This window comes from Suricata suricatta, chromosome 12, assembly GCF_006229205.1.
Source record: "Suricata suricatta isolate VVHF042 chromosome 12, meerkat_22Aug2017_6uvM2_HiC, whole genome shotgun sequence".
In the NCBI taxonomy this organism is placed as follows: Eukaryota; Metazoa; Chordata; class Mammalia; order Carnivora; family Herpestidae; genus Suricata; species Suricata suricatta.
The window spans coordinates 73,753,396-73,767,120 of NC_043711.1; the positions used below are offsets into that span (position 1 = coordinate 73,753,396).

Below are 13,725 nucleotides of genomic sequence, written 5' to 3' on the forward strand. Positions count from 1 at the left end.
CTAGCAAAGATGGGATCTCTTCACTCATTTTTTAAAGTGTCTGACATCAAATAGGGTCCATGGAACAATAAACATGAAGGGATGTGATCTCTGCTCAAAAGACTGATGGAATCTCATTTGTTCATGATGAATTAACTGGAAAAACTTTCTTCTGTATAATATTTTCAGTCTTATGATGAGTTAGGAAAGTTGTTGAGGATGGGTAGATTGGAGTGATGTTTTGATTAGAAAAAGGAAGTATGGAGACATTTTAAATGGTTGAGGCTCTGTCAGTAGTAATTTAGTTCCACTTAAAAATTTGTGTTTAACTTTTTATGGGTGCCACATGATAAGTAAAAGTTGAGGTATAGAATTATTAGGGGAGAATGACCAAGAAGAATCTATCATGATGAAAGGAGGGGCTAGAAAAATAATTCTGCCTGAGTTGTACCCGATCATGAACAAAGAAATAGAACTCAAAGAAATAGAACTCAAGAACAAAGGTCAAGATATGACCTTGATTATTACTCTCAGATTTTCAATGTTGTAAAATCTGACTTGTTCTTGAAGAATCATATAGATGCAGACTGGGTGAGCTTTGTGGGGAGCTCAGGCATGTAGAAATAATTTGTAGACAAGTTTTAGCTAGAGAGGGGGATTCAACTATATTTGGTAATAAGTAAAGATTTTATTTTTTTTCTTCTGATTACAGCATCTTCACAACTATTTCACAGTGACCCTTGGAATTCCTGCTTGGTGCTCTTATGTCTTTTTCATCGTGGCCACTTTGACTTTTGGCCTTCTCATGGGTCTGGTAAGATATAATGCCATTTTTCCCCTTTTCTGTAAAGCCACATGGATTTTATGCAAAACTAGAAAGCAGCTACCGAAGAAAAGATGCATAAACAAATATCATTTTGTGTATAATCTAAGAAGTTAAGTAGCATTTACTGGTTTGATATTACTTTCAGTGGTAATTTGAGATATAATGGAAAATTCATTAAATTATTATCTCCTATTGCTATCCTGAAATATCCTGAAGATGTGAGCTACCCAGAATATAGGCAGTAATGAATGAATTGGAGACCTTACATGAATTCATAGTCAGTTTCCAAGACAACCAAGTCAGCTGTGATTTCACATATTGCCTACTTGATTGGAACACTGTGGTGATAAGGCCAAACCTGTGAATCTGTTCCTTGAGTGAACAAGATGATTTTTTCTTATTCATATCCTCCAATTGAATCTCTAATCCTGACCAGCTGCTGATACATAGATTTTGGTTTTCCCAAGGTGGATTTTGTAAGATAATGTAGATAAAAAACAGTCATTATTATGGGAAAAAATAAGATGCAAAACACATTACTATGTCTTCTTTTGGTGTGAAAAGTAGTATCTAGTAAGTATCTGTACATTTTCTTCCTAGATGTTTTAAGTAAGAATTGAAATAATAAAGTTATTTAATTAAGATAAGTCTGTCCTTACATTGTATAATGCATTTCAGCTCTTTAGCAAATTCTTTTAATTTTTTTACTTTACTTATATTAGCAAGTTATTTTAAAAAAAAATAAGATTTAAATATTAGCAATTGCTTTTATACATAATGATATATAACTTGGGATGACAAAGCCATACTCCAGGAAGCCAAGGAGGCTTTGATTTGATTTGATGTGATTTTGCTGCAAACATGCTTATTTCATTCTGTGGTTTATATCTGAGATCTGACTACTGGTGTTAGCTTCACAGATGGAGATGGAACTAAGATATGTAATTCATTAGCTTGCATTAATTTGGTACTAACTAACATGTCCCTGACGGTCTGGCCTAAACGCATTTTACTTTGGATATAAATTTGACTGGATATAAATATGCTTCTCCCATCTATGGTGTAATGCCAGATTGTTCTAGTGGTGTCTTTTAGGGCCACATGAGTGTCAAGCTTTTGTAGGGGGAACACCATGAGATCCTGGGTGATTCTCAAGTGGAGTTATGGAGATTTTAGTGTGAGCCTATTGGAAAACCATTGGAAATTCTTCTCAGCATAAAGGGTTTTTGAATTTTGTCTTTGAGGTCAACTTTAAATTCAAGAAATCAAGTCAGGCCTGCCTATGCTCTAAGTCCATTTGGAAACTTAGATTCAAATAATCTGTACAGGCGAGTTATTTTAGTTTGTTTAAGTGATTAAATGATATAGAATATTGTGTTTTTAGAAGAAGTTGGGAGAATAACTTTATTTAACAAAATAATAATTTCAAAATTATGAGCAGACTCATAAATTTTATGGTATTACACTTCTGTAAAATACCAAACAACATATCTCTGATTCCTTTTCTATAACTGTAATACATACTAAAAGAAGCACACAACAGCTAGAATTGTTGCCTTCAGGGAGGCCTGTGGGTGTGCAGTTCAGTCTTGTGTGTCACCTTTGCCATTAACTGAGAGCTGAAAGCAGAGCCCAAGGATGCAGTCACATGAGGTTTGGTCCTGGTGACCCTGGAAGTTCTTCCCTGTGTGAATATTTATGGAGTTTAATTTCTATAGTGGCCAGAAGGGCAGGATGTTTTCCATAGAGAAGTGATTTCCTAATCAAGTCATTGTTTCCGATAAATCTATTTTATTTTCTTTTTATTAATTTTAAACGATGGGAAGTCAAAAACAAGGCTGGTTTTGATTTTTGTTTTCTTGATTGAGCCTCATGATGGCAGAAATGTTATTTTGCATGTTTTAGCAAAGAGCCCAATCTTAGAAATCAAGTATATATTTTGCATTTTAAGTCAATATGGGAAAGATCCTCAAGTACATCGTCTGTATATCAGATAACTCTGGCAGTGTTGTTTTCTGGCATCAGTGACTCTCCTTTGAAGGATGAAAGACAGAACAGCTCTAGGCAAGCAGAAAAGGAAAGCACAGGCAGCAGTCTTATGCCTCTACCCTCTGGTCTCCATTTCAGTTAGTATATGTAGTCAGTGTCTAAATGTTGGCACTTGGGTAGAATATTATTCTGTGTGTTGCTCACCAGTATCTAGCACAGAGCCTCCCTCAGAGGAGGGTCTCTAATATCAAGAGGCATAGATTTCATTCTCTGTGAAAGATGGTAAATCTGGCTGGCCTCCTCATTTAGTTTCATGGCTGTCTGTATCTACCTGGGTCATAGCTGAAAGATGAAAATATAACCCTGGAAGGGAAGAGGAAAAGAAAGGCACTGTTCTTCTATAGACCCTACTTTTAAACCATGCCATTCTTAGTGGTTTAGAAAGTGGACGATACCAAGGGAATAGTTCTCTAGACCAGAAAACAGATCTTGAACTGAGAGAATCTGGGAAAATAAGAGAGTTTTCCTTCCAGTTTCTGAATTAAGGCTAGATGATGGAATTGTGTACTATTAGACATAATATACACTTTGATAATAGGTTAACCCAAATCCCTCCTTTTGAGGGTGCAAGTGAGAAACCAGATAAGTGACTTGTGCAAGGTCACACAGCTAATGAGAGACAAGGTTGAGGCTAGTATCCCTTAAGTCTTTTTCTAGGCGCTCTGTTCCTAGCCCTCTAGCTGGCCCGGGGAGCTTGTTCCTCATCAACCTAAGGAGCTTTGTGCATCCCACTATCTTATCACACTGGTCTCCCCAGCCTTGTATGCAGGGCTTTCTCTGGATCTAGGAGCCCCCATGGTCCAATTTGATGGAGCTTAGATGAGCCAGGCAGCTGATACTACCCATCTGCTCTCGACTATGCCCAGGGCCTTAAAGGCTGCCTCCTTCAAGTGGTCATTCTTGATCCTTCCCATAACTGCTTGTAATATCTGTATCTTTGAAATATCTGTCAAAATGCTTTATTCATTTTTCTTATGAAATTCAGGTTCCATATTGCTTTATATTTAAACACCCACTTCCCCCCTTTTTATGAACTTGTCCCCGTGGAATTTAACATGATACCTTGAACCTAATGAACCAAATTTTGAGTAAAATGATAAATGACTTTATAGATGGTGATAATCCTGAACGCAAAGTGGGGTACTCACTTGATGTTTATGAAATTGAATCAAAAGGACTATGATACTAGGTTCTTTAACATTTTAGAGCACCCTTAAAACTCTAATATATGAAGCAGTATTACTGTCATAAAGACTGGGCAATTATTCAAAGTAAGGCCCAGTCTGGGAGTTAGCTAGGTACAAGACATGCACTGCCCTTCTGAATGGGCACTTCTTCCTGGTTGGATCTTCATGTTGTGTGGTGCTGCAGGGGAAGGTGTGAGGAATGGCTGCAGCTTATTCTGGGTCCAGCTAACTGCACCCCACCTCCCATAGCTCACCACTGTGGCCCACGCCAGTCCGGGCCTGGAGCAGTGACTGGGATGAACCTGCTCCTAAGGAGCGTGTAGTTTATCAAGGGAGAGGGACATTTCTAGTAAGTAGAAAATGATTCACTCATACTGCAGTGTGGTTGGAGATGAAGCCAAGTCCAACACTGTCTAAAATAAGGTTTAGTTCATATCATTGATGACTTTTCTTGCAATTTATTTCTGTAGAAATTTTTTATGGTACTCTTAACAATTCTAGACCTAGAAATAGCGTTTTACTCAGTCATTGGTGAGAGGCACCTGTATACAGCTGTATAGTATTGTTTGTCCAGAGAAATGTTTTTAAAAAGGCCATTTTAGACTTGGCTGATAGTATCCATTTTTTTATACCTGGTGGGCTCTCTATAGACATTTGACTTTGTGACCCCTGACTCCTGTTATAAATTAATTTTACAATTGTTAATTGTAATTAACAATGTAATTACATTGTTACATTTGAAAAATTGGAAATTCTTAACCATACACTTGTCCTTTTTGAGGACTTTTGACCAACTGCTAATTATTTGTCTGTGAATATCTGATTATAGATCCAAGAACTAAATTTGAGGTTCTTTGGTAATAAATGTCATTTCTATTCACTGTAAAATCACTTCTTCCCTTCAGGTCTTGGTGGTAATATCAGAATGCTTCTGTGTACCACTTCCAAAGCATTTATCTGAGCGCACTGGTAAGTATGATAAACTCACGTGATAGAGTATTTTTGGAATGCTGTGGTATGCCCTTTTGTGCTCAGATAAATACTGGATTTTTCCTCCTGACTCACTAGGTGACCAAACCATCACCACTACCAAATTCTTTGAAATATGTTCTCTAGGTCAGATTTAACAAAAATTATTTTTTTCTTCCTTTAAATTAGGGAATACTTCATTTTGGCAATTGTTTTTTCCCCTTAACTATATGCCCTTCATCAATTAGTTGACACCTTTCCCTTCATTCAAACTGGAATGAGGGAGAAGAACTCATTTAGCAAGTCTCAACCGTGTACCAGTAACTATCCTAATGCCTATAAAAACAGATTCCCCAAATCCTTGCACTGCTCCACACTGTTTGTGGAACTAAACAGCCCTGGATTTGCATGTTTTTATTCCTAGTTTTGAGACTTTGCACGAAGACTTTTATGAGACTTTATAATTGTTTAATTTTATGTGGAAGTTTAATTAAACTTATATTTCTTTTCAGTTTTTAAAGCTTTCAAGACTTGGAGACTTCCATATAAAATGAGAAAATATATAATGTTCCTGAGGATTCTTAAAAATACCATGAACCCAGTTTAAAGTAACTCAGAAAAAAAGGAAATTGTATTAACTCACATAACTGAAAAATCTGGGGAAGTTCGGATTGCAAGCTCAGCCCAGGGGATGTTAGGTTTCTGTTTCTATGTGGCTGATTCAGTGGCTGTCAACATCCCTAACTCACATTTTATCAGTTTGACAATTCTTGTAGAAAGAGAGAAGGCTTTTCTTCTCCACTCTGGCCAAAAACTTTTCGGAAGTCCTGTGATTGGCTTGGCTTAAGTCACCTTTCTTAACCAATCACCATGCCTAGTGAGTGGGTCACTGAGTAAGCAAGAAGGAAACTTTGCCCTCCCCTTCTCTGTGCTCTACCAGTCAACACACTCAGTGAACTCTCTAGAGAGGAATGGAGAAGCCCTGGATGGAGGTGGGGCACCACCAGCTAGAGATCTGTACAGTGTGGTAACATAGCTTTAGATTGGAGAAAATGGTCACGTGCCCCACCCTTTCATTTCACAGCTAAACACACTCATTGACTGCTGAATGACCAGTTTATTCAGAGGACATTCCCCTCTCTTCCCTCCACAGAGCAGACTCGGAGGTCAGAGGAGGCTCACAAAGCTGAACGGTTGCAGGACGCAGAGGAGGAAAAAGATGATTCAAATGAAGAAGAAAACAAGGACAGCCTTGTAGATGATGAAGAAGAGAAAGAAGACCTCGGTGATGAGGACGAAGCAGAGGAGGACGAGGAGGAGGACAGTGCGGCCGCTCACGTGGATGAGGAGAGGAAAGATGCCCAGGACCAGGGGCCCCTGAGAGAGGTCCAGGAGGACGGAGAACCTGAGCCTGACGAAGAGGCGCCTGCACAGCCCAGCCCAGCCGATGCAGACGTGGTGGAAGACACATTGAGGCAGCGCAAAAGTCAGCATGCCGATAAGGGACCATAGGTCTAATGACAGTGTTTCTGAGAATTCAGACCAAAGGACTGTGTCTGCTTCCCTCTGGTCTGCTGTGTAAATCAAATCCATACTTTTTCCTGAATGAGCAGCTTCTCTTAAAAAATGATCTCTAGTCATGTAGTCTCATGGCATTAAGCCTCATGTATATTAATGAGAGTCTTTCAGGCATGACAATCAGGAAACGGGAAAACAAACATGGTGTTAGGATCTGTTTGAGCACTTGGCATGGGCACAAGTTCATTTGCTTCGGGGCTAGAGTTTCGACCTGAGAAAGCACCCTGCAGGCTCCATAAAATGAAAGCAAAGCAACTTGAGTGTCCTCACCCGCAGCAGACGTCTTGTGGAAGTTTCGTGTGAAGTATTTGTTTCTGTCAAATGTAAGAAACATCAGCCACCATGGTGGAGAGACAGTTTTTAGAGGTAGAAATTGAGAGGGCCCTGGATATTATGGTAGAGAACAGCTTGGACGTCATCCCAACTCTCTAAATCTCCTTTGTTGATTTATGTTTTACCTTTAGTATCTCCAGCCTTCCAACCATGGGCCTGCAGGGGCCCCACGTGCTTCCCAAGACTTCCTCAGTGATAGGCCGCAGGCAGCAGCTGCGTGACATCACTGTGTCCGTTCTTGACTTAAGGGTTTACATAATCCGGAACCAAAGTCCGTGAAGCCGTGACTGCCAAGCATCTTGAATGAAACGTTGTAACCTTTGGAGATTCAAAAGGAAGTAGGGGTTTTATCGGAGAGACTTTTGTTTTTGTTTTTTGCCAAAATGTAGTAATTATTTTTTTTTCCCAAAAAGTTCCTTTAGCAATATTCCTTTTGAAGCCAGAAGTGCCCTAAGTGTTGCCAGTACAAGGTAGTCTTGTGAAGAGAACTTGAATACTTTGTTGTTTTACTTCCATCTCAAGGGGTTCCCCTGGCTCTTGAACCACTTTATTATTAACTGCAAAACCGTTTCTGGTTTTCCTTCAGTGATGTGCTTTTGGTGAAAGAATTAATGAAAGTGAATATCTGGAAATGAAAGATTTGGTTTTGTTTCCTTCTTCCTTAATCTTGTAAAGAATTTTATCCCTGTAAATCTCTCAATACTCAATCTACTAAAAGTATCCAGGGGGCCTGATGTCTTTTAAAGAATCCATCCATCTACTTCTGTCTTACCTGATTTATGTCTTAGAATAAATTCAGAATATTAGAGTCCAAGCTTATGAAAGATGTCTAAAGTTGATCCTATACCCCTTGGGTCCAGACAGAAAAACAAGTAGTACACGTTTGTGAAATTCAAAAAGTTTCTGTCATCTTTATAAAGAAATATGCAGTATACTCCTACCTGGCTGTTTAGATAACCCTTACTTCATATTAACTTTGAACAGGGGCTCACTGGAGGAGGGGGAGGTGCTGAAACTCTCCACCCTCCAGCGGATGAATGGGTCTGTTGCAAGCCTCACACAAAGCGGGTTTTTATTCTGACAGAAGCTAATTTTTACAGATTGTTATTTTTCATCTTTCCAACTCGGTTACCTGACAGGCGCATCCCCTAGTACTGTGAGGTTCGTTAACAGTCGCCAGTAGCTTTTCTCTTCAGAAGCATCTTGAGTTTGAGGCCATCACGAAACTGAGGGAAATCTTGACTTTGGCTCATTTCCTGCTCTCCTGCTATGTACGTCTCTGACACATCCTCACCCCAAGCACCATGGTTCTGATGGTGGCAGTTATGTCTCCTTAATACTGGGAAGGTTTTCAAGATCATTGCTGAGTAGAGCCTGCCCTTCTGTCACTGGATTTCTTTCTCTGAAACTAAGTTTTCAAAGATCATTAGGTTCAAGTTCAGAGTGTGGAATAAAAAAAAAAATTTTTTTCATTTGGCTTTTTTATTTAAACCTCCCCCTTTCCCCACTCCCCTGTATTAAACCTTTTGTTTTTAAGTGGAACATTTGACCAGCAGGGAAGGAATGAAGAAACAAAATTCATTTTGGCTTTTTATAAATATAAGGCCAATTTCCAATTGGACCCCAAATAGTATCTAATTATATAATAAGAAAAATGTATGTTCTTTCTCAACAGTACATTTAAAAAATTGGAGGAAGAGGAGAAAACAGTTTGGCGAAGAAGGTCCATTAAAAGTTGGAGTATCTATGGCTACAGGAGCCACTTTTTTTAAAAAACATCCTGGCAAAAGATGCGCTTTTTACTCAATGGACTGATAAGTGCACATCTAATTTATTCTCTTTCTACTTGTGTCCTTTAGGTTTGTTTTCAGTATTTACTGATATAAAACTAAAGGAAAAAAGTCAACCTAAAATAATTTAAAATTAGATTAACATCTCAATCAAATTTTATGGATTTTTTTCCTGTAGGTAATATATTTAATCCAGAAGTTAAATCATGGGAACATGATTTTGATTTTAAAAATTTAAAAAGTGATTATGCTTCCTTATGTTGCAATATCAGTTATTTAACTACATAATAGTGTTTTATATAACTCAAAGTCAGGAAAATTAAATAAAAATGACTCTAGATTTTGGAATAGAAGTGCAATGCTTTATGTGGGAGCAGTTGGAGCAGGGTGTCTTCACGGACTAGAAGGAAAACTTGAAACTTCCACCTTTTTCTTAGTTTCTTTTATCATTCATCTCTTGCTGGATCTGCTAAATCACCCCAACTTGCTCAGAGCTCTCATCTTGAAGCAGTGAGTAGGCAATCCCACTTCTTTCTTTCCCTTTGAAGTGTAAGCCCTGAATGGAGCTACAGGTCCCTGCGCCACACGGGCATATACAACCTAAACTGGTGCATACGTGCCCTGTTAGCCACGGGACTCTTTACAGAAAGAAATCCAAAATAATGACTGTAATAAAAAGTAAACAAGCTTTAGCCAGGTTGGCTCTTTACCATGGAGAAAGCCAAATTTTGACTTTTTTATGGCCCAATTCCTTGTTGATAGCTAGCGTTGCTTCCTGATTTGATTGTATGTACGCCTGGAGAGCCTACAACGTCTAACACCGTTTGGGGAAGGATGATAAAAACGTCTTCTGAGGTGAGCACTTAGCATATGACTTTTTATGAACAAATGTTTAAGAGTGGAGCCTGTATGCTGCTTTACAAGATGGCAAACATGAAAGAGTCCAAAAAAAAAAAAAAAAGAAGAAACAGTAGGGTACACCTAAGATTTTCAGTATAAGATGTTAACTTGGCATGAAGTGAGAGACAGAAGGGAAAGATCGGTGCTTTTGCTAATATGTCCCAACTTCTCTCTGTCCACCTCCACGGTGCAGTGTTATTTCTGCCAGTATTTTAAATGTATAATTGACCCATCCCATCAAGTATAACAATGTTTTGAAAAGTATTCATGTAAGTCTTTTGTGCCAACAGAAAACTTCCTTCTTGTTTAGTATCTTTGCCCCAGTCCTACATTTTGGTTCTCTTTAGATTTGTTTGTCTTGAAAAACCAAACACAGTCATCAGGTCTGACCAACCTTGATGGGGCAGCTTTTTGAGCAGCTTTTCTGAACCAGGGGATTTGGTTGAAAGGCCTTTGGTAGTTTCAGACCAGGACATGGCCTTCAGATGGCTTCCTCTCGCTCAAGTTTCATGTGAACTGTGCTATTGTATTTGTGTGACTCAGACCATTTTAACATGTTCCCGGTGTAGTGTGATTGTAATTAGTTCCTAATAAGTTCCTTTGTGCAAATGCAGTTTTTACACTAAAAGTACTATTTGTATTGTAATACATTATAAATTTGTTATTTATATTTTTGTAAAGTCTTAATTATTTAGCTCAGTGATATTTAACTTTTTCTCTTCATCTGTGTGTTCTTTGCTTTCTCAGATAGCATCTGCAGCAACTGGAATGGGAAATCAAGATATAAGTCTCAGACAGAACGTTGGTTGAATTACAAATCACCTTGTCACAAAATTGTATATAACCTTTGATCATACACCTTTTTATTTTATTGTAAACTTCTATTTGCATCCAACCTAATGATAGTAATAACTAAGTAAAAAAACAGTATATGGCTTTCCATACAAGTATTTTCACAAAAGTCATTTGCCTAGAGAGTGAAAAATACTGCTTTGTTAAACTATTTTCATCTGTCCATTCTCCATCCAATCTGTTTGTTCCTCCCCTTTCTTTCTTCTTCTTGAGTTGGTGAAACGTAAACCATGTGCCTTTTAGCTACTTTGGAAAGTGAACAAAACCAAGGACAGTGTAAAGATCCAGGGCTTCCTCCTTGTTACAGCCATTGTGTTGCCTATAGAAACTCATTATATTCACTTCTCAGGTCTCCCTTGGCCCAGCCTTGAGATCTAGAAGTAGCCATGGCTGATGAATATGGCAAAGGATGCTGCTAATTTTTCAAGACACTGTGGACTGACCTGGTCTCCTAGGGCTCTGGTCTACACCCAGTCCTTCTTCTCACTATAGCATTGGAAAAGCACAAAGGAGATGAGGTGACTTTTAAATGCCCTTAGGGACTGTACTATGGATATTGGAGTTGTCACTTTTGAAAAAAATTTTTAATGTTTATTTTTGAGAAAGAGAAAGAGAATGAGCATGAGCAGGGGAGGGGCAGAGAGAGAGAGAGAGAGAGAGGGAGGGAGGGAGGGAGGGAGACACAAAATCCAAAGCAGGCTCCAGGCTCTGATCTGTCAGCACAGAGCCCAACATAGGGCTCGAGAACTCATGAACCGTGAGATCATGACCTGAGCTGAAGTCAGACGTTTAACCAACTGAGCCACCAAGGCATCCCTGGATTTTTCACTTTTAAAAGATGGTAGGGGGATGTATAGTTAGAAGAAAATACTAAACTTTCATACCACCAAGCTATTCTTTCAGAAAAACTGACTCAGAAGGCTCATTTGTCTATATAGAGAAAAATATCCATTATTATGGTGTCTCAGCCTACATGAACTTGGCCATATATCCTTCATGGGAGCAAAGCCTGCAGCTTTTGAAGGCAAAAACACTGAATCTTGAAGACTCTGGAACATTCTACAATAATTGGAATTCTATCTTAGAACATGTGAATTTCTCAAGATTGATAACTCTATTAGTCTGTGTTAACAGACTCCCAAATCTCAGAGACGTTAAGAACAAGAATTTTCTGCTTCACTGAGGTCAGATCAGCCAACTCACGTAATAGTCACTCCACATGCAGGTTTTTCTGGGACCCAAGAGAGATCAAGAGGCTTTGTTGTCTAACATGTAGCTTCTAAGGTGGCTGTGGTCATTTTCATTCCAACAGTCTGAAGGGGGAAGAGCATGGAGGAGTGTTTCTGGGAGATTTTAAAGCCAGGCTGCCAGGAGGCACATACACACTACTTCTTTTCTCACTCCTGTGAGAAGACTTATTCACAAGGGTCATGCCTAACCGAAAGGGAGGCTAGGGTGTGACATCTTGCCATGTGCTTAAGAAAAAAGGAGATTAGAGAGCTGGCCTCTCTACCACAGTGATGTTCTTTTCCTACCTTTGCCACCTGAGTGTCTCACAAAGAGCAAGCCCAGGTGAAATGTTAGTCACAAGAACACACTAGTGGCAGGAGAGGGAAGAATGTTTGTCTTCCTTCTGGATTTTGCTACATCTGGTCTTCAAAATACCAGACTCTTCAAACTGTGAGTGGTGTGTTCTCAGTTTATATTTGAGAAGATAGACATTAATAAGCAGGATAAGGATTACAATGTGAGTTTATGAAAAAGGTGAGAGTGTAGGTGGTATTTGTGACCAGGAGGGCATAATCGGGGGTTGCTGAGGCAGAAATGGGTTTGGGACCCCTCCAAAATATACAGATATTTTTTATACTGCACATGTGGAAAAATAGGACTAGCATTTATCTCAATGAGAGGTTCTTGACGCAGACATTGGGGTAGATTCTGGGCCTCCTTTTCCTTTTGTATGAGAGAGTGATAAACAGCTTCTGTTCATCTTTTCATGAGCTGTTACTCCCATTTTGATATCTTTGGTACCTAATCAGTAACTTATAAACTCCATAAATCTCTCTGAATGGGATTCTAGTTCATAGACATCTGGTTAATCACATTAACCTAAAAATTACACTATAGAAAGATTGATACTCTGAGAAGTCTTTGTGTTCTATTATTACTGGTGGGGCATATAATTTCTAAAATTACTTATAATTAGTAGAGCACATAGGATAGACCAAGAGCACATTTGTGTCCCAAAGGGATAACCTGCAAGATTCACAAAATTATACAGCTTCCACTCTATGTGATTGTCTTCAAGTTCTAGGTCTTTATGCAATAAATTCTAAGCATGAGTCTCAGTCTAATAAATAGCATTAGAAGCCAACAGGTTATGGTTGGCCTTTAGCTTTTGACTATTGTACTAACAGCAGTTTTGTATAGAGTATTCTAAAACTTTTCATATCCTTGACTACTCCATTAAGTCACTCAGCCCTCCTTCAGAGCCTTTATTGATACTAGAAAAAGTAAGAATTACCTCCTAACAGAGAAAATTGTTTCATTAAATTGCATAGAATAGGATGATTTCTTTTTCTTCTATCATTTTAGCACTTATGAATAGTATTGGTATTTGTTTTAAAATGACAGTTCTGCTCTCATGCTGTAGCAAAAAGACTCCCTCCCCCCCTTTCCATGAGTACAACACAATCCTAGTGACGAGGTAAAGTAGTGGCCTTGAGAAACAGTGAAGACTATCAGAGCTCTTGAGCAGGGAGAACTGCAAACAGAATGGTGATTTAGGGGCAAACCCATCAAGAGAGATCTTAGTGAACATTGTTCCAAAAAGGGTTAAACTGTTGGCCTTTAGCAGGCTAATGATGTGACTCCCCACGGAATTTAATCTAGCATTTCCAGGACTTATTTGAGAAGCAATGTTGTGAAACAGAAAATTTGAAAACCCTCCTGCTTTAAAAACTCAACATGTTGGCTAAAATCTAACATCTCTTTTTAAAGGCAGAACTGACTGCAAAAGACTTCACGGGGACCAAAAACCATGAGGTAGATAAATGTGATGTGGTCCTGGGACTGTCTCAGGTGGTGGTGGAGGTGGAGGTGGAGGAGGTGGAGAAAGAGGTGGAGGAGGTGGAGGAGGAGGTGGAGGAGGTGGAGGAGGAGGTGGAGGAGGTGGTGGAGGTGGAGGAGGGGGTGGAGGTGGAGGTGGAGGAGGTGGAGGAGGTGGAGGAGGAGGTGGTGGAGGTGGAGGAGGTGGTGGAGG

General features: G+C 39.1%; 1 protein-coding gene and 1 long non-coding RNA gene across 2 annotated transcripts in view; both read left to right on the forward strand.

Annotated features, from left to right (window-relative positions):
• Nucleotides 1-7,740, forward strand: part of TMX4 (thioredoxin related transmembrane protein 4) — a 42,098-nt gene extending 34,358 nt beyond the window's left edge. Inside the window, exons 6-8 of the mRNA XM_029917625.1 lie at nt 692-793; nt 4,947-5,010; nt 6,164-7,740. Of these exons, the coding sequence (XP_029773485.1) occupies nt 692-793; nt 4,947-5,010; nt 6,164-6,522 (525 nt within the window). The 3' untranslated portion in view covers nt 6,523-7,740. The remainder of the gene's footprint in view (nt 1-691; nt 794-4,946; nt 5,011-6,163) is intronic.
• Nucleotides 7,741-8,446: 706 nt separating this feature from the next.
• Nucleotides 8,447-10,626, forward strand: LOC115274197. Its single transcript, XR_003901135.1, has 2 exons — nt 8,447-9,566; nt 10,359-10,626. It is a non-coding gene; the product is annotated as an uncharacterized LOC115274197 (long non-coding RNA).
• The last annotated feature ends 3,099 nt before the right edge of the window (nt 10,627-13,725 follow it).